Source organism: Ambystoma mexicanum, chromosome 8 (assembly GCF_040938575.1).
Source record: "Ambystoma mexicanum isolate Mex_15411 chromosome 8, UKY_AmexF1_1, whole genome shotgun sequence".
Classification (NCBI taxonomy): domain Eukaryota; kingdom Metazoa; phylum Chordata; class Amphibia; order Caudata; family Ambystomatidae; genus Ambystoma; species Ambystoma mexicanum.
Window position 1 is genome coordinate 1,013,255,752 of NC_090929.1, and position 22,092 is coordinate 1,013,277,843.

Genomic DNA, 22,092 nt, shown 5'->3' on the forward strand with positions numbered 1-22,092 from the left:
GGGCTACTATGGACGTGGCATACTTCTTTGCTTTACCCTTGAGGCACAGTACCGAGCATCAAGGGTAAAGCAAACCTATGTGGCTAAACAGTCTAGCCAAGTAATAACTTGTCATGTTTGCTCTGCAGCAAACATGACAAGTTATTACCTGGCTATACTGGCCTACATTAGTTGTGAAAGTTGCCATATACTTTCACTGTGGCATGGTATTTTGGTACTTGGCATCAAGTGTAAAGCAGACATAACTGCTGTGGCTAGCCAGGCCTGTGGTGCCAGTGTTCATTTAATTTCTTACTGTGGCATGGCATTTGCTACTTTTTACTTGGCATCAAGGGTAAAACAGACAGGAGTGCTGTTTTGTAGCTAGACTGGCTCACATTGATGACTCCAGTCTGGCCATATATTCTTTGTGTAACATGGCATTCCTTTCCTTTGCATTAAGGGTAAAAGTACACAACTGTGATTATGTGGTACACTGGCCTATGTTGGTGTAGCCACTCTGGATATGCTTTTTCTGTGGCATGGCCTTTTTTACTGGCTGGCAGCCCTTATGTAGTAATAGTAACATATTGATGCAGCCTGCATGGACATATATGAGCACAGTCAGCATGAACACGTTTTATATACTAGCATATGTTGTGGGCAAAGGCATCATGAAAATGCACTGGATAATGCTCCTTTGCACTGTTGGTGACTTGGATGGTTGAACCGCCCTTGTTTGGTGTGGGCACACTTGTTGTGCTTGTTCGTTCCTGCATATTAGGTGCAGATTGACACCCCATCAGTTCGCAAACTCAACAACTGCTACTGAAAACACCTCTGTGGCGACTTGGATAATGGCAGCACATGTAATTGCTACAAAGCGGCAACTTCACAGACTCCTGGAGGAGGGGACGTTGTCATTCTGTGACCTCCCTCAAGAGTCACTATGTGGCAGTACTAGCTTCCTATTTCTTACTCCGTTCCTTGCATCCCAATGAGTTTATCTCCTGTCTAGAAATTCAGCCATCCTAGCAATCTTGCAAGTTAGGTTGGTCAACTTGCGAAGCATTTATTTCACTGCCTATGCATTCATCTTTAAACATCAAATTCCAAATTGCCACAGGAAAGAGAATGATTAACAGTACTTCAGGAAGATGCTCAAAATCTACTGTTTCTGTTAGGCCTAATGTGTACCCCATTCATTCTTCTACGTAGTGTGTAAGCTCTTGAAATGTTAGCGTTTGCTCATTCACTAGCATGGCAAAGAACCAAGGGGGTTTATTTTAATTCCTCTCATTGAACCTACTTTTCGTTGACCTCAATCCTGATGGCAAAAGCATGTGACTTCAGGGAGGAGACCCATCGTGGAAAGCATGTGCTGCAGATATAGAACATTGTTCTGCTCATCTGTAAACCAGGCATTTGGTGTTTGATGTCACAGAAATAGTCAAATGTCCAAATTGCATCAAGAGTGCAAAACAGGGTATGGGAGGAATGTATTTAAAAATAATTTGGGAAGACGAACTTGATATGTCTGGCCAAGTGCACTTACTCAATCTAGACCCTATATAGTTCTCCATTACAAGCTACATTTGTGTAGGGCAGAATACCAACAGCTTACCTTCCTTCTGTCATGTACATTGGAATTGTCGCTGAAATTACATTTTCTTTCACTTTCCTTTCAAAGGTCTCAGGATCCCGTCTTCGCATTATCCATGCCTCGCCCGCGGATTCTGGGGAGTATGTCTGCCGTGCAAGCAGTGGCTCTGGCTTCCATCAGGCCTCCATCACCATCTCCATTTTGAGCAACTCCCAAAGTAAGTCTGAGGGCTGCATTTAGCATCTCCTGCCCTCCCAAGATGTCCAGACCAATATGGGGATGATTATATTGCTCGAGAACAGTGGTGTGGAGATTGGAATATTGTGTTCGCCAAACAATGCAGCTGGCTTTTGTATTTTAAAAAAAGGCAAACAAGAAAGATCTTGAGTGGTCATTGCTTTTTATTAGGAAAAAGACACAGCTGGTCTTGAAAACTAGCTGGCAAATAGGAGTATATTTATTTACTTTTACATTTGTTAAAGCGCGCAAAACCCGAAGACATCTAGGTACTGTTACAACCAGGTACTTTCACTTAAGGAAGAGAAACTGGGGGAGCAGGAGTTGGGAGAAAACAGTGTTTTAGTGACTGAGTCTCATATGTGCTAGGCAAAAAGACATGTTTTGAGTGCTTTTCCAATGGACCATTACAATAAACTCTGCAAGAACGTGTGGTATGCCTTTTTTTAAAATTGCCAATGAATGTGAAAACTGAGTGTGGGAAATCAGTGCACATTTAAGTATATGAGGGCATTGATGAGTGGTGTTAGTTTTCTTTTTTCAGCTTTGTTATACCTTTCAGTAGGACCCCCTAGCATAACTGCAAATTGTTTGCTATCCTGACCTATTTTTAGTAAGTGAGTTCTTTTCAGCATGTCTCTAGCTTAACACATTTTGTTTTTGGGGCAATGCATAGTCCTCAAAGCTACCAGTGCAGGGGGACCCCGTACCTCATTCATGTATATTGTGTAGCACTAGTAGCTCCCTTAAGGATAGTAATGCAGGGGAACCATGCCCCCCCTTTCATTTTTACCTTACAGGCATTTTCATTTAATCATTGAAGCTTGAACAGGCTGGTGGCAGTTGTACCACATTGACACTTTTTGGGTGCTGTGACAAATCAGAACAATTTGTACCTTCTCCCCAGAGGGGTAGCTACCACCTGTGAGGGTAGGGAGGTGAGCCCGCTAAGCAAGACCCTCTCTAGATATCTGGGCAAGTGGGACCTCACTGGGCATGACTTCCCTCTTGGGGACAAGGACCCCCATTTCTATAAGGAACTTCCAGTCCAAACCACCCTTTCTGCATATATGGATGTTGGCAAGACTTTGGCACTCCCTGTTATAACCATAACCCACAAACAACCTTCTTTGACTCTATTGGCTTCAAGTAAAGACCGACACAATTCCATTCATTCGAATGACGTGTATATGGAGAGAACGGACTGTGAATGGAGGCAAGCATCTGTAGCAACGACGTCCTAGAGCGGCTGAGCCAAGTCAAGCCACAGAGCCAGCAGTTGTGTGCACAAAGGGAGACACGCTAGGTGAAGATGGATTACGGGTGCCTTGACCGAGCAAGAGGCTCCGGTCAGAGGAAGAGACGCAATGGGAAGACAATAGTCTTCTGTGGTGGAACCACAGGTGCCCAGCAGCCGATACAGAGACCAGAGATGGGAGAGAAGCCCGCTTCCCCAAGTTCAACCTAGAAAGTGCCTGTTACGCGAGGAAGGTACCGGTGGGAACACAGGTGCTATTGATTTGTGAATGCCAGTGAGGTCTACAACAGTTGGTTTCATGGAGTACCGAAACTGACACGGTACGAACAACATGGAGAAAGAGATACGAACACTATGTTATGGCTGGAATAGCCACCAAAAGCACAGGAACCTGAGAAAACCTACAATGCACACGGCCCCACTAAAACAGTGTGAAAGAGATATGTACTTTGTATATCAAGGTTGGACAAGCCGACAAGGCTACTGGGAAACTGATTGAAAGGAAGGTGAATGTTCCGCAGCAAGGCTAGCCAAAGGGATAAGGCCACAGGAACCTGCAATACCCGAACAAGCAGACAGTTAAATACTATAATTGTGTAACAAGGCCCATACCAGAGATCCACAGTGCCACAAAGGCAGGAAACAGATTAGTGGCTTATCGAGTAATGAAAGGATTTGAACATTTGCAATAAAAAAGGAACAGGAAAAATGAAGCAACACATTTTCTTTGTCAAGGGGGAGAGTGAAACCCATACAGAAGGTATGTTAAAACCGTTTTTCTGAAGTCCTACTAGGGGCTTAGTGAAACCATTCAACTGAGGCATTACAAGACTCCACTCTTAGTATAAGACTGTACCACCTGAGTTCCTGGTAGCATAGACAGAGCAGCAGGCTTATTTTAGGAGGGAGAGAAGGCTGTAGAATCAGTACAAAGTTAATTGTAATACAAATGGTCCAAAGAAACACTGAAACACTATGTATTATACAAATAAATGGTTTATTTAAATACAGGTAGGCCCAGATAAATCTAGGGGTAAAAAAGTACAATCAGACATTATATGTAATCACAAGTATCAAAACGCAACACTGTGCTTGAATGTGCATAGACCAAAGCATAAACCCTATTTGGAACACCTAACAGTAGTTCTAGGGAAGTCAAAACCTTTTCATACACATTCAGTATAGGTCACACCTATTCTTGGGGAGTAACAACCAATGGTTACTTTCTCAATTAAATTCAGTAATGCAAGGGCAGTAAACCCTACCAGTTGTACAATGACTCTCAGTAACAAATCACATAGTCAGGCAACTGGACAGTATACGTTTTGTGAACAGTGGACCCTTATTCCAGGTACAGTAAAACCTATAACTACATTTGTGAGAAGACCATGTTATACTAGGTGAGTAAAACCGAAGGATGGATTATTCAATTACAGGTGCTTTTCAGATCAGTGAAACATAGATTGAGGTAAGCAGTAACTCTTGTAACTTATTTTTGGGATGGCTCACAGCTAACTCAAGGAGTGTAAAACCCATATACTTTTTTAACCTCACAATGAAGTCCAGGTTAGATCTTTCCCAGCTATACAAGTTCCTTATGTATGATTTATGAGGGACAGTTAGAACCAAGGACTCTTAATGTGTCTGTCCACAACCGCGCAGGCAAAGCAAAAACACAATGTTACACTTTACTGAATGACTACAAGTTATTCTAGGTAGGTAAAACCTAAGGCAGACTTATTCTGGACAGGATAACCGCAAGTCAGGGTAAGCAAGACCCAGTTGGGAAACACTCATACAATTATCCTAACAGGAATAATCTGGTGAAATCAACACATTACTTTTGGGAAGAGACGCAACCTAATCACAGGTGAGTAATATACCTTCACATCTACTTTCTATCAGAATGGCAAAACGGTTTCTAAGGAAAGAAAGATGTTAACCATACTTTTATGATCACACATCCAAGGTAAGTAAGACCATGTGTAAATGTTCACTCTTAGAGTTACAATTACCAACCAACTCTTTCAGTAAGTCACTTTTAAACACTTATTTTCTTTTCTAGGCAAAAGGCCCAATCCCTTAAAAGTCCTTCCCTTATTCTTGGAGCATGAGTGTTCTCAGTGGAAGAAGGGGTAGTGGTCACTAGGATCTAGGGTCAAACAGGCAGTGTAAGGATAGGTTCTTAAGTAGAAAGAGTCAGAGTTCCTTAGGAGGACTGGGCAAACAGGTGATGATTACTTCACTTCTAGAGTTAGAAGAGGGTCTAGGAGCTTCACAGAAGACACCCTCGCAGGATTCTAGCAGTGGGTCTGGGTGCACTCGATGAGGTCTCCCCCATCACAGAAAACACCCCACAGCTACACAGAAATCCTAACAGACTTAAGGTAAGTACATACCCAAGTCAACACAGTACCTCGGCATTGAAGAAGATTTTGCAGGAGGAGGACTTCAGGATCTGCAGCCATCCTGCAGCCAAATACCCAGTCAGTGGATTCCTTGTTGTGGTGACTGAAAACAAAACCTCAGAAGGGACTTTGCAGCAGGGATCAATGGAGAATGCTCTAGGCAAGGTTTTCCTCATGGCTGTATGTGGTTCTGTGGGTTTGGCGGCCTTTTCAACTAGCACAGAAGAAGAAAGAAAATCACGGGTGAATGCTAATTTTTACAAAGGTCCATCACAAGAGTAAAATATTTTGAGAGGGTGGAAAAAGGTTCCCACTCAGAGTTATTAAGGAAAAAGTTCTGGGTTTGACTCGGGTCAGGAAGGATTCATGCAGTCGCTTGTGTGCGGTGGCCATCGCTGGAACTCTCCTTCCCCATCTTGTGAAGTGTCTTCAAGAGGTCTGCATCAGTGCTTTCTGCATTTCTCCAGCTCCAAGGTTCACACACTGCTCCTGGGCCCGACAGTAAGAATCCTTGCACCCGCAGCTCCTGGGCACCTCTCACTGCAACCAACAGTGGGAAATCCAACCTCCAGCATCCCCCTCCCCCCCGCCTCCCCTGTGCCAGTAACTGTGTTGCTTCTCTTCTCTTGAACAATCACCAACACAAGTACTTTACCTGCACCAGATACATTTTAGGGAGGAACACTGTGACTTTCGACCACAACGCCCGACTCTCCTGAAGCTAGGACATATTTCTTGTTACTTGGTTCTATCTTACTGCATCACTTACCTGATTTTATTAATTTAAGTACTTGACTGCATTTTAGAACCTATGGTGATCGTATGTATGTGTGTTATTGAATGTTGTGCGATCTTATCACCTGCTTGTTTAATTTCTTTGTGTGCGTTTGGGCCTAGAGTAAATACAGCATGTTTGTACATTCCTGTCTAAATTGAATCATGTGCTTCACTGTGTGGACTCATTCTGGACCCCTGACCCCACTCATTCTCTCCTGAGAATAGCCTTGACTGCTCTCCATTGCTATATCGATTGAGTTTTGGTTAACTCAGTTCCCCTGTTCCCTATAACTAGGGTGGCCTCCTAAAATCTGTTCACCAAGCCAGATTCTAGAAATCCACCTTAACAATGGCCAGATACAAAGGAGTTAAGTTGCTGTCTAGGGAAGTCCTAGTTCGTAGATCCTACCTACAGCCTGTCCTCTGCAGGAGCTTCAGGGTTCCAGACATGAGGAGGACGATAAAGGGACCAGAAGTTCTATTCAATGGAACCTGGAGAGTGACTCCCTTGTACCCAGTAAGTAAAGGGATGACCTTGCATTGAAAATAAATAGTTTTGATACTGATGCACCCAATCCTGGAGGCACCAAGTGGGAGTCTTTTTTATGTGCAGATGATGCACTCCTAATCTCCAAGACTCCTATGAGACTGCAAACCCAGCTAAATATTTGCCATGACATCTGCCTGAAAAAAGGGCCGAGTATTAACATGATAGGACTGATGTGTGGGTTGTGCAAAGAGAAGCATTTTAAGGTGTTTATGCTCTAGCATGTTCTGGTGGCCATGTCATGATGTCTATGCCTTTTGCATCTCAGTATCCCTCTCCCGTTCTTCAATCTTTCAGACACTGGCATCACTCCCTTGGTCAGGATAGAGTCCTCGCACGAGTCCTTTGTTGAGGGGCAAACTGTGGATTTGAACTGCATTGTTGCAGGACAGCATCGGCCAGAGGTCATGTGGCTTAGGGCAGGAGCTGCCCTCCCATCCAATCACCAGGTATGTACACATTCAAAATCCATCATGTGCATTCAAGACATGGACCTATTTTTAACGGCTGGAGCTGAAAAGAATTCTCTTCAGAGAATAAACTGTTTAAAATTGTCCACAGTTAACTTGGGCAGTTGCTTTCAAGGAATTCCAGTTTATGGGAGAAATCCTAAGGTCGATTTGCCGCATTAACATATTCGTTATTGCCCAGCACATACTGGTAGACATTTAATTGACATGATTCCTAATGCATTTCATGTAAATGCATAGAAAGCACGGACCCAAGGATGTCCAGTGAAGCATTATTATTTATTGCATTTGTTATACACCCAAACCCATGGGTATCACAGCGTAGTTTACGAGAATACAGTGGTGCTTATCTAGTCACAAAGGAAGAAGGAAGTGTAGAATAGAAACACAGGAAAAATACATTAATCTTGTTCACATGCATTGACCATTGTAAGGGCCACTAATAACACTTGGGAGTTGCATAGAGAACCAGTGGTGCTCATGTACCCTATAAATTGTTGTGTGGTGGCTGATATTAGGACTTGTTGAATAGCCAGGTTTTTATCAGTTTCTTGAAGCGTAGCTGGGAGGGTTCTTTACTAATGTTCTGCGGGAGCACGTGGTCTGTGTAATTTGCAACCCTCTACATGGATAATGCTATCTGCAGTCTATGATCAAAGTGGAAGACTAAAGGATTGCCATCCTTCTAAAGCATCTATTCATGGTAATGCCATTGCAGTGTTGTGGGTAACTTCTTCTGTTAACAGAAACTGCTCACTTTTGCACAGAGGTTCTCAGGCCCACTTGGGGCATCTGGGGCGATCATGTTACTAGCACAGGGCATAGATGGTCTGAGGTGTACCACTGATTAATGGTGTTTCGCCTGGGTGTGCACCTGCTTAGAAGGCAAACCTGCAGGAGATTTAGAAGTATAGTTTTGTATCCATTTGCTAAGTTTCAACACTGGCATTACTTTATGACCATTTTCTTAGTTTGTATCTCAGGTAACGGTTAATCATGTTATGCGTACATATGCTGCTGTAGCGTTTGTCCTCCTCAACTTCGAGTTAAGCGGGAGATGTTCTGATTTTGCTAAATTCTTGAAAACATGCAGCATGGATTCCAGAGAAGAACCGATTTTGATTTTGTAAATGGATACTACAGAGTTTTTCTAAATTATATAGCTTAAAATAGGGCTCCATTTGGAGCAGAATGCTTCTTGGGCTCTCATTGCACCTTTGATGGATCTGTGTGATGTTTGTTTGTGGGGTTTCAATTATGTTTGCTTGTCCGTTTTCCCCTTCTTCAGGTCTCTGGCTCTCGCCTACGCATCCTTCAGGCCTCCCCTGTAGACTCGGGTGTTTACGTCTGCCGTACGCGCAGTGGCTCCGGATTCCATGAGGCTTCCATCACCCTCTCCATCAGTAGCTCCTCCCAGAGTAAGCACGAAAGACACATTTGTGATGCCTTTACTGGTGATTGGGTGGGGGTGCTGTTCGAGGAGTAGCGATATTTCACATGTATGACTCAAGTAATGTGGGGAATGAGTGAGGTCCGCGATGGGCGAATACGTTTGGAATATTCCATGTGTGTAAGACCAACTGTATGAGTTTCCAAGTGAATAAACTGAGTAAAGTGATTGGTGCATGCAATATCAAGTGTTCAATCATTGATGTGGGGTGTTGGTATGGTTCAAAAAGCATGAACTTTGATTTCAAGTTTGTGGGAACAAGTTTGATTCGGTCTTTATGGCATACACTGACACTGATTTAGGCAAATGGTTGCCATGCAGTGTCGTGGCTGCTAGCTTGGTTGAGTTAAATATCATTGAAAGTTGAGGCTATTTTGGAGAGCAATAAGAACAAACCAGCCCTATTCCTTATCAAACATCGGATATCTGTGATGAGGCAGCAGGAGCATAAGTGGACTGATGTGTACAGGTATATTCAATCAAAAAACGTTGCAAAAGGGGCGTTATGGTTACAAGTAAAACCGAAAAACCCTTGAAATTCGTCAGTTATTGTAAGCTAAGCAACCATAAATTCCACCACCACCGTACACTGGTAAGAAGAACACCAAAGATGACATCACAAATGTCATTGAGGACATCACGTATCAAATTAATTCTGATGAAAAGTCAGTAGACTGGGTTGTGTGTACAATGTTGGTAGCAACGTATCATGGATCATCAGGGACCTCTCATGAACTATTTAATGTATTCAAAAATATACTTATTTAAAGAAAATGTTCTTGATAATAAAACAATGGGCCTCATTCTGACTTTGGAGGTAACCACGCTGCTATTTGCGGCATGGCTGCCTCCAAAATCGTTCCGACTCCGCCCTGGTGAATGGAGTAATTACCGGTCCATTCCAAGGTTGGAGGGACCGGTAATTCCCCATTCACCAGGGCCCTATGGGGGCTCAAATGGGAATGGGGAAGGCACTAATAACGGTACCGTAAATTACGGTACCGTTAGTAGCACTAAAGTCCCTTTGCGGGTCCCTCCTTAACGCCTGCTAACAGCAGGCGTTAAGGAGCGACCCGCAAAGGGAACTCGTAGTAGGGCGGTAAGGGTTTAACGGCACCGGTCTCGTTACCGGTGACCGTTAACCCTTACTGCCCTACTCAGAATGAGGCCCCATGGGTGCAGTATACACCACAGAAGTATAGTATTTATAATCTGGTAATAACGGCCAGTAAAATAATGAATGCAAGGCTATCAGAATGTTGTCTAATGTTAAACTTGAAATTAATAGCTAACAATACAAGACTTACTACAGTACAAACATGCATATAAAGAGATACAATGCATTGGAACTCCAGTAGGAAGGAAAGAAAGAGTATCATAAGAAAATGACAATAAGATTAGAGTTTGTCATGTATACACATGAAGTGTGTGTTTGAGGCGTGCTAATATCCCCATCTATGTGCACCATGAGCGGAGGCCAAGCCGTAAGGAATGTACTTAAGATATAAAGCATCTTTTCAATTTTAAAATTCTTACTGTCAGTGAAGAAAACCACCAGGTCTAGATATGTCAGTTAACAAAAACAAGTGGCCAAGATATGTGATGTGATCAGTGATATCATCAGTGACATTTGTGATGTTATCTTTGATGTCCTGGATGTTAGTCTTTGCAGTGCACAGTGGTGGCGCGAGTTATAGTTGCTTAGCTTACCAGAACTGGTGAATTTCAAGGGTGTTTCGGTTTTACTTGTAAACATAACATCCCTTTAACAACGTTTTTTCATTGAATGTCATTTGTTTTTGCTAGTGTAAATTAACCATAACGTCCCTTTAACACGTTTTTTCAATGAATTGGGTTTTTACCAATGCACCCTAATTTGTGACAACTTCCTAATATAATACTTATCCCCAATATAGCAGTTTTTTCAACCAATGTACAACGTTTTCACTTCGAACGGTGGCATTCCCCACCTCCTAGCAACATTTTTGACACTTCTATACAGTTTTTGTAACTTTTTTCACTGTTTTTGTGTTCACCGATGTTCGCAAACAGCTGAAGTCAACACAGACTTTCCGGACAGTGTCACATGACCAGATGTGCACGCGGCATGATGTGTCTGCAAACATATCCGCACTTTGCAAAAGAGTCCGTGCTTCGTGAACAGTGCAGAACTGCATTTTTAGCTGATCTGGGAAGTTTTAATGTGACAGTTTAAATTGTGGAAATAAATTGCTTTCCGCTGCTGGTTTGCTAGTAGAAAGCTGCACTGGAATCCTGCCACTTGGGCTACGGCACTAGCGTGATAGTTGACGAAGCCCCCTCCGCGGCACAGCTCTCCTTCAGTCCACTGCTACTCTTCACAGGTCGCATAGGGAAAGGGAGCATCTTTGGAGGCTGGAAGAGCAAAGAGAGCGTGCCAAAGCTGGTGTCTGATCATATGGCAAACAAATTTGATGTGGAGGGGTTGGTGAGACACACGTTTCCTTTTGAGAAAATTAATGAAGAATTTGAAGTGCTACGATCAAGCCAGAGGAGTAAGCCCTGAGGACGAAAGGGCTGTTTTGCTGTGGCGGCTGACTCCAACTTCAACTGCGCTTTCATTGTGGAGAGCGTTGCAACTTAGCATTGCGAATTGAGGACAAACCGTGATAAAGAAGGAAGGTGACAAGGACGCCTTTCGCTTTAACTAGTATCCGCAAACATTGCTTGCGCTGTGCGTCACGTCGAGACGGCTATATAGCCACCCCCACGACGCCTTTGCGGCGTAAGCCCTGAGGACGAAAGGGCTGTTTTGCTGTTTGGCGGCTTTGGTGCGACTGTGAGAACCTGCACCCTAAAGGGACTTCCTATGCCTTAGTGACACTGGGCTAGGGACTCCTTGACCCCCACTCTAATTTGATTATCCCTGTCAGGACTGCAAGGCCGTGACAAGAAAATGAGTCAACAACGCTCCCCGTCAGAAACAGTCACAGACAATGAAGAAATTGAGACAAGGCGACTGAGAAGCTCATGCCCGCAGGCTCAAATACCTGGTCCGCTCCCATCAAGGCAAACTGCAAGATCACGTCTCCCAGGCCTGTCAAACCCAGGCCAATTGTCCTCCAACGCCCCACCAGACCAAATCCATTGCAACTGTTGGAAACCTGCTTGATTGTAACAGCTTGCAAACAAGGGAAAAAGATACATCAACGAGCATTAACTCTCAAAGCAAGCAGCTGCTGCTTCATGAACCAGCATGCATGGCTATCCCACAACACCACACCATCCAGGCACCAAGTGCAAGCCGCCAGGATCGGGCGCAAAAGGAACTGTTGAAAGACTCTATTCCACGACTCCCCCCGCCCGGCAGTAGCAGCCCAGTGCAGCGGGTCGAAGGACCTGTTGCAAGGGTTTTCGCTCGAACGGACGGGGCGAGTGCACATGAGTCCGACAGTACTTCAAAACTAGAAAGGCCAGAGGCTCAAGGAACCTTACCTGAAGGGATCGATGGGACGCAGCCAGAAGTGGCGTCGCCTCGAGCCGTGGCGGGGCTCTGCCAATCGGAGGAATCGCCGGACCAGGGGTGTGCCAGTAACGGGCCGGAGCTAGGCCTGCGACGCGTAGAGGGGCTGACTGGCCACGGGGCAGCCTTGGAGACTGTTGCCCAGGTCCACGCAGTGGAGTGCGAGGAGCGTGAGGAGTCGCGCCCGCGACAGGCAGACCAGCGTACTCCTCCTTGCTCTCTCCCAGCTCTGGCATTCCCGACAGACGCAGGAGCACCTCTAGTGAAGCACAAGGTGGCGCTGCCGCCAAACGACTCGGAGGAACCTTTCCTAGGCAAAAAAGGCACACAACACAAAATAAGAGAAGAAAAGACGAACAAAGTATACACTCTGCAACCAAACAAGAACCTGGTGCTCACGGGACCAAAAAGCCACAAAACCCAGTCTACCAATTCCTCGCAAGAAAAAAGCAGAAAAAAATCGAAAACAACAAAAATCCAACAAAAGAAGCTCTTTTAAAGACACATTTTGCAACTCCCTTAAAGACCTATTCGCAAGACAGAGCAAAAGGAAACATGAAGTTCTTACCGAATTAACAGATGAGGAGATCCTAGAGTTGCTATTGGACCCGGTGCCAGCACTAAAAGCCTGCAAGACAACACTCATAAGTACTGAACCCACAAAACATCTAGCCAACAGCACAGAGCTGGATAAATTGTCTGAACAACATCTCAACAAATCTTGCCCTGAAACACCTGGCCCTATCAACAAAACCCAGCTGGATCTAACTGAAGGACAAGAAATGATAGTAGAAGCTCAAACCCCGCCTACCACTGCCCTACTACACCAGGAAGATCCAACAAAAACCCTGGCAGAGTCATTCCACGACAAAGCAGAGGCAAGGGAGAATGAACCAAGCATCTTACTGCAGCCCTTGTCCTCGCTAACCCTTCACCTCAATGAAGAGATCCGCAAAGATAAAGATCTCCCACACCCGCCACCGGCCGTCACAATAGAAGAAGACTGCCAGAATCCAGCAATTTCAACGCCCCCAACAACATGCCCCTCAACGGGGACCCAGAGAGAAATCCATCCATCTCAAACCCAGTCCTCAGAAAGACCAAGACACGAGTCAATCCAAAGTACGCCAGCTAGACACCATCGCAAAAGCTACCTGCCCCCAACAGAAACACCATTAAAAAAAAAACGACATGACTATGTCTGCCATCACAATAGCTCTGGCGCCTTTCGGTAAACCCTATGAGGCTCTTAATGACACACTTAAGGACCACACGACCTTAACTGCGTTAATTCATGCAAAACACATTTTTCTGGAAGGCTTCATCATGGCCAAAGAACAAGAGGACAAAGCAAAAGGTCAGACCCCCAGAATCAAAAGGGGATAGAAAAAACACAGCATTCTTCAAAGGAATCCCAAACAGAGTTGCCAGCAATCCCTGCGCTCTTCAGATTCACAAGTAAAACACAAGACGAAGAAATGACAAAGAAAACCTCAGAACCCAAGGAAAGAAGCCCAAAAGATACAAAAAACGGTTATGTCCGACTGTATCACAATTGGACCTCTGATAAAAACCGACCTCCGTGATAGATCCCAGCAAGAGCAAATGAGCAACCTAATGGAACAACAAAAACAATCATCCAAAGAGCCAGTGCAATTAAGGGGAAGGAAAGCAGGTCTAGAGAAGACGCAACACAACAACATGTTCTCGTTCGCAGACCAAAGAAAAAGCACACAGTTAACTAAAAGGCCACCACAACACCTAATACAAAAATCTCTGAGATCAATTGAAGACTTCATGGCTGATGATACCTCCATGAACTTCACGACGCACTTGACCCTAGAATCAAATGCCAAAAATGACATAATGATCACTATTGAAACCACACCAAAAAAATCAAACAAGATTTCATCACCAAAAAAACAAAGACGAATGAGCTCAATCTCACAATCTCCGAATCTGAAAGAGAGCGTGAGATACCCAAAAGGACCGGGGATTGCAAACCAGAATGGAACACGCACGCCATCGTACAATCCAAGACACCCAACAGATCGTGTAAATAGACGTGACAATAAAAAAAGGTCAACAACTCACCAGAAAGAACCACCCAGAAAAGATCCAAAGAGAGAGTTCACGAACTCAAGACCCTTCTTTCAAACCTAGAAAAATGTGGGTCTCACAAGTACACAAGAAGCAACTACATCAAACAAACTTTCAATATGAACAAACCGAGCAAAACTCTGAAGCAGTAATCCTAAATCGAGGGACGCTAATGAACATTTTTCAAAACATCAAAGATCTCAAACATCTGAGTCCAGAAGATATTACCCTCGTAGAACCTTACCACAAAGCCCGAAAGGCAAAAGCCTACATTCACATAAAAGACTATCAATACAACAATCCAAAGCGACAAATGATGACCTATGACACAAAGGCTATCTCTTAAGTTCAGGTGAACTCGCGAAACATTGATAAACGCACTTCAAAGTGAAGGGGCGCAAATGAAGAAAAGACCATCCGAATCCAAAGAAGAAAATAAAGCAAACTGGCCTACATTTGTGCCAATAAAACAACTGTGGGCCTGGTTGCCTAAAACAACTTAAGGTCCCACAAAGAAATGGCAACGACCAACGATAGCGGAAATGGAAACACCCTGGGAAAAACCAACAAATTCGCACTAGACTACGTCGACATCAAAATTTGCCTCGTGGAACACACAGAGGTTTAAACATCTGATGAGAACAGGAAAATTAAACCTCGGAGACTTCGACATCCTAGCATTACAAGAAACTTGGCTCATAGCCACGCCAGCTATGGATGGTTACAAAATAGCCGCCTCCCAAGCCTCGAGAGGACTCAAAGGCCGACCTTCAGCTGGCCTGCTGGTCGCAGTATGCTTAGGGAGCGGTCCATCAATTGAAAAGCAATTATCTGCATCGCAAAGCCACCTATCTGTATTGGCGAGGTGGACTCAACAAGCCCAAAAGACAAACAAGACTTGGGAATCCTCAATTGCAATAATAACAACTTATTGGAACCCCTGTTCAATTTCGGACGACAATTTCCTCTGTACAATTGAATCAGAAATCGATGAGATACAGGCAAACTCTGACGTTAAGCATATGGTTATCTGCGCCGATCTAAACAACAAATGCCCGAACACATTTCCTAACCTGTCACCAACTAAAACCAATCTCCGAGGCGATTCACGAGGACAGCAATGGCAAAAACTAATGTATTCTAGAAATATTCACAACGCCGCTCAGCTCTCACTAACAACGCCTAAAATTCCCACTTGGGAAAGAATCACCCAAACAACAACTATCGATTTATATATTTGCCTCTGAAGAAATGTTAAATCTCATAACCGCGTTCGAAGTTGTACCACAACATCCTTCAAATAACATGGTCCACGGAACAACACTCCAATCCGACAATGAAGGTGAAAGTGTCGAACCAAGGAACTAAAACTAAAACTAACATCAGAAAGGATAGCTGAATTGACTGCAAACTACAATAACAATCTCGAAAAAAGATCAGATCGGAGCACAACCGAAGTAGACGACCAACCCCTCCTAATCCAATATCAGGTGAAACCCTCAAATCACCTGAAACAAGGCGGGCAGCAAGGGCCACATCAGTATGACAAATCACTTGTGGTCAAACGCAGCACTATAAGAAAACTAAAACACCAGGCATCAAAATCAAGATCGGAATTCATGAAGAACAAACTCAAAGAAGAAGTAAACAAATACAGGTCTTGGATAAAATCACATCGCCTGTCACTTTATCAACACGATTCGCAGGAGATGCTCAAAAAGGTTATGGGAAGGAACTCCAGGGAATTTTGGTCACTGATAAAAACAGTGGATAGAAGCAAGGACCTTATTCCAGCTAACACAGTGACAGAAGGAAGATGGAAAAGCCATTTCTCCGCCCTGTTCCAAACTCCTCAAGGACCACGCTTGTCGGTTAATTCCATCTGCCTGTCTCCCTGGGAAGATCTCTCAAACCCTGAAGACATAGAAGGAGCAATTCGTAAACTAAAGTCAAGCCCAGCGCCTGGGCCAGATGGAATAACAAATATTGACTTGAAAAACAACCCTAAGGCTTGGGCCCTTTTCATTAGCCTCGTGTTCAAAGCAATAGCAAACACAAAGACTCTTCCCTGATCTTGGACAACAGCGACGGTGGTCCCAATCTTTAAAAAAGGAGACGGATCCGACCCCAGCAACCATCGGCCGATAGCACTGTTGGACACAATCAGAAAGCTGTCCGGCTCACTCCTACTAAAAGAATTCCTAAAATGGGCTAAAAATTCCCTTAGTTGGGATCCATTCCAATTGGACTTCACAAAGAATATCAGAACATCTGCAAATATCATGCTCTTGAACATTATAAAAAATAAAACTCGAGCACAACGATCCAAGGTCTTCGTTGCCTTTGTCGACCTAACACAGGCTTTCGACAAGATAGATCGCACTTTGTTATGGTCCAAACTTGAAGCCTGGACTGGAAATGCCCAAACAAATTCTGGAACCCATCAAAGCTCTGCATCAGGAAACGAGAGTGAAGCTAAATCAAAAAGGTGCCCTATCGGAAGAAATCCCAATCCACTGAGGGGTGAAGCAAGGGTGCCCATTAGCGCCCACCCTCTTTATAGCATTACTCGGTGACTACCAAGACTCAGGAAAAGAGTTAAGCACTTTTGCTCCAAAACTGGGAGACACAACAGTACCAAGGCTTCTCTATGCAGACGACATCATGCTCCTTGACCAAACCCCAATTGGACTGCAACGTCAATTAAACAACCTAGCCAGCTATATTTCAAAGAACAACCTTGAAATAAACATAGACAAAACAAAAATCTTGATTATAGAGAAAAAGAAGAAACTACACCAATGGAACATCAAGAATACCACAATTGAAGTCATTAAAGATTTCAAATATCTAGGAGTGATGATTGACAGCACAGGCAATGAGGCAAATATGCAGAAACATCTATGGGGAAAAAACCAGGAAACTGGCTGAGCAGGCACGAGCCGTAGACAGAAAATTTGGATGCTTCTCAATGCTCCGGGTAATAAAGTTTTACAAAGCTAAGGTGGTCCCAACCCTGACATATGGAGGTGAAGCTTTCCTCACCATTCCACCAGATCTCTGGGCAAAGCTGGAAGGCCACTTTTGGAGAGAAGTGATGCGCCTTCCAAAATCAACATCTATCGTGGCAATCGGAAAAGAACTAGGATTGTCTTCACTGAAAGTGTCAGTAGACGCAAATGAAATGTTACTATTTCGAAATGTAACTTTACCAGAAGCCCCGGTACAATATAAACTGATCGAGCAAGAAATCCAAAAAGGTCAATGTGAAGTGTTATCAGCCTGGGCAAAAGAAAAAGAAAGCACATTGGCAGAAATTGGCTGCACCAAAGAAGACCTATTCATAAATCCTTCAAAAGTCAAGAAGAAAATGGACGAACAAGATTGGATACTCACGCAAGAGAAATCGGATTCCAACAAACTTCTCGCCCACCTACCACGAGAAAGCAAGAAACTAAATGACATCAATTTAGTCATACGAAGATTTCCAGACAAAAGCCTAAGGCACACTTTTATACGGGCAAGACTAAATCTCCTACCAACTAATGCGATAAGAGCAATAAGAGGCCAAGCAAACACCAACACTTGTCGATTGTGTAAAGAGCCCACAGAAATCGAATCAGTGCGCCATCTGCTAATAAATTGTCCAGAAACTGCAGCCTTGAGAAAGGCCTACCCAACCCATCTCCTGAAGCCCTTTGTACTACCGGAAGAAGAAACTTGGTGGCACCGACTCATAAGTGGGAACAAAACAAGCTGGACAATCGCAGCAGCCAAGATCCTCGAAGCGGCCTTGGCTGGATGCCTTAAAATTGAAACCGAACTAGCAAGACCTCTAGAGAAACAATAAAGGCGAAAACTTGAAAACATAAACCAAATGAATTCTGTAAGACAGGAACTCTGTAACGAAGATATCCTTCTTCCTCTCCACTTTTGTAAAATCAATGAAATTTTGATATATACAAATAAAAAATAAAAAAAATAATTTTAAAAAAAATGTGAAAGTTTACCCTTGCACAGCTTCTAGACCTATTCCTCCCCATCTGTGATCCAAGAGAAAGCACATCCTTTGAAGAATATTAGCAGAACTGCTATTTATCTTTAAAAATGGCATCGGCTATTGCCATCCCTTCTCCCCAGGAGCCATCTCCCCCAGGTAGAGTGCCTACACAACGGAACAAGCGCAATCATGCAGAAAACAATCATGAGGACCAGGAGGATGAAGACGAGGAAATGGCTACCTCTAGCACCCAGAAACAATCATGGGTGTGGCAGTTATTTACCACCGTTGGGGGAGTAACAAAGGCTAGAGCTACCAAGGTGAAATGCACTGTACTTAGTTAAAGACAACCTGGTCAGTACTCCTACGGGACCACTTCCATGCGCCGCCACACCAAATCTAACCACCTGGATGCTCTGAGAAAGGCTGTTGCTTTCTCAGCAAGTAGCCGGCTGTCTTCCTCACCTCTTCTTCCTCAGCGAATACTACCACCACACAAGCTACCCTTGTGGGGCAGAAAATACCAGCAGCTACCTTGCAAGCCATAAAAGAAGCTGTTGATCCATTTATTTCCAAAACATGTTGGGACCGTTTTTCTGAAGTCCAACTAAGTGCTTAGTAAAACCATTTAACTGAGGCAGTACTAGACTCCACTCTTAGTATAAGTCTGTACCACCTGAGTTCAGGGTAGCGTAGATGGAGCAGCCAGGCTTTTCTTAGGAGGGAGAGAGTGCTGTAGAATCAGTACAAAGAAATTGTTATACAAATGGTCCAAAGAAACACTGAAACACTATGTATTGTAAAAAAAAGGGGACTTTATTTAAATACAAGTAGACTAAGGTAAATCCTGGGTAAATGGGTACTATCACAGATCATATAAACACATTAAAAAAACACAACACACTGCTTTAAAGTTCACAGACCGAAGCATAGAGCTTATTTAGAAATCTAATAATATTTATAAGTAAGTCGGGCCTTTTGAATACACATTCAGTATCGGGCACACCTATTCTTGGGGAGTAAACCATAAGTGACTTTCAGATTACTTTACAGTAATACAAGGGTAGTAGACCCTGTCAGTTATACTGTAACATTGAGCAAGAAGTCACTTAGTAAATAAACAATATACATTTCTGAATAGTGGAACACTTATTCTAGGAACAGTAAAAACCTATAACTCTGATTCAGGATAAGTTATTCTAGGGGAGTTGCACTTTAGGGGTGTCATATTCAATTACAGTTCCTTTTCAGTTCACTGACTAAGGGAAGCAATAACTCTATAACTTATTTAAGGATAACATAGTTATACTCCAGGTAAGTAAAACCTAAATACTTTTGTAAAGAGCTACCAGAAACCTAAAAGGTAAGTATGACCTAGGCAGACTTATTCTGGACAGGCTAAGAGCAAGTCAGGGAAAGCAAGTCCCAATTGGGGACACTCATATAATTATCCTAACAGGAATAATAAAGTGAAACCAACAGCATTACTTTTGGGAAGAGGAGAACCCAATTCACAGGTGACGAAGTTAACCCGTTACCCTTCTTTCTGTTAGAATGGCGAAACAGTATCTAAGGAAAGTAAGACTTTGAGAATACTTATTTAAGAAGGCACACAGCTTATCCAAGATGAGTAACGTTACCAACTAACTCATTCACAAGTAAGTACCCTTTTCAACACTTGTTTTACTTTTCAAGGCAGGCCCCTTGAGTATACAGCCCTTCCGAATTCTAGTACATGAGTTCTCTGAGGCAGAAGGGGGACCCTAGTGAAACCACTAGGGTCACTCTTCTACCTCTGAGAGAACTCATGTACTCCTAGACAGGAGCCAGCTGTAGGCAGGGCTCAGTTGCAGGCAAAGTTCAGAATTCCAAAGGAAGACTGCTCAAACAAGTAAGTATTTTACTTTAGAGTGAGCTGAGGGTCCAAGGTCTTCAAGGAAAGACCTCCTAGGAGGATTCCAGCAGTGGGTCTGGGTGAACTGGACAAGAGACCTCCCAAACACAGTAGCACCCCAAGGATACACAGGAATCGCAAGAGACTGAAGGTAAGTAAATACCCCAGCCGACACAGTACCTCAGCACAGAAGATGATTTTGCAGCAGGAGAACTTCAGGATCTGCAGCCAAAAACCCTGTTTAATTCCTTCATCAAGAAGACGGGACACTGGAAGGACTTTTGCAGCAAGGATCATGGCAAGGCTCTAGGCGAAGTTTTCCTCATAGCTGAATGCCACTCTGTGGATTTGGTGCCTTTTTCAGGAGCACAGAAGAAGACAGAATATTGGCGCTCGGATTCTCTTCATTTGCAAGGGCCAGCAGGACGCCAACAAAGTTTCAGCGAGATTCGGAATTCAGAAGACTGTGCACCGCACAATGGCTTGAGGTCCGAGTGTATTGGGGTATTGCAGCCCTGAAAGGTCGCAGCACAGTGTGGGATGGCTCAAAATGCAAGTTGAGTCCAGTGGTTCTCACCAGGCTCTGGGTTGGGCTGTCATTTTTAGAGTCCCCAGGTCGATTGAAAGGAAGGGCTACAGCAGGCTCCGGTTACACAGAAGGCTCTCCAGTCGCTGGAAATCGTCTCAGCTGTCTTTCCTTCATCCTCTTCAGTGTTGGTCCCAGGGGTCGACTTGTCTTCACCTTCCAGGTTCGGAGTATTTAACAGGACCTGCACCACAACTTCTACATTATCTGCCTGCAGTTTACAACAAGGGGTGGGCTGGTTGTCCAATCAGGACCGCCAGTACCCCACAGGGATTTGTCCCCATTCAGGCAAGGTGCAAGACAAAGGGCTGGAGAGTTTTGGACTCCTCTCTCACTTCCTGCCTTCACAGACACTCTGAAGCCTGGGCGGGGCATCCAAGGGATTCCCACCGAAGATAAAAATCACACACAGGAATTTCCCATCCTTGATGTCAAGAGAAGGAACAAGAAAGGACAGGAAGGTAACGGGGCGAAATGACCAGAAAGAATTTTGGAAGTTTGTAACGGGGGTCCCAGGGAGGGTAAATGGTCAGAGGCCTGGGGGGTCGCATGTGAAAGATATGGTTTGGGTGGGGCATTTTGGTAAATTGTTCACTGATGGATCCCATGTTGATGGTTATGGGATAAGTAGTCCCCCCCCCCCCTCCCCTACAGTTTACGCTAGAAGAAGTGTCTTTGGCCGTTATGCAACAGGACCATAACCGAGCACCAGGCCCTGATGCGATTTCATCAGACCTATTCCTCGAGAATTCGTAACTTTGGGCTCCACTTTTGACAAGGGTTTTTAATGCCTGCATGGTTACAGGTGGGTATCCACCTTCGTGGAAAGCAGCTATTATCTACCCTATTTTCAAGAAGGGGGATCCTGCAAACCCTATGTCCTACAGACCCATTTCATTATTGGATACGTCTTTTAAAATCTTTGGAAGAGTCTTTTTAGGGTACATTAAGTCCTGGTTGCTGGAGAGGGCAGTCCTCTCTGACATACAGTTTGGCTTTCGCCCAGGGGTGGGGAACGATGGAACAGAGCCTAAACCTTTATCTGCTGGCCGCATATTCCGGGGAAGGAGTATATCAGGCATTTATGGACCTGAGCGCAGCCTTCGACAAAGTGGACCGTCCCAGGTTGTGGGACATGCTTTATTCTATTGGTTGCCCGGTGGACATTTTGGAGGTACTAAAAGCTTTGCATAGGGAAACAGAGGCGTGCTTGCACAGTGGCCCTGGGGGGCACTGCACCATGTGCGTTAAGGTTGGGTGTGGGGTTCGGCGGGGTTGTTT

The 22,092-nt window shown here is 44.2% G+C and overlaps 1 protein-coding gene across 7 annotated transcripts in view; it reads left to right on the forward strand.

The window, feature by feature from the left end:
- Nucleotides 1-22,092, forward strand: part of HSPG2 (heparan sulfate proteoglycan 2) — a 1,237,996-nt gene that overhangs the window by 889,091 nt on the left and 326,813 nt on the right. For all 7 annotated transcript variants that reach the window (XM_069610942.1, XM_069610946.1, XM_069610944.1 and 4 more), the window contains 3 exons: nt 1,670-1,799; nt 7,107-7,258; nt 8,568-8,697. In XM_069610942.1, the coding sequence (XP_069467043.1) occupies nt 1,670-1,799; nt 7,107-7,258; nt 8,568-8,697 (412 nt within the window). The remainder of the gene's footprint in view (nt 1-1,669; nt 1,800-7,106; nt 7,259-8,567; nt 8,698-22,092) is intronic.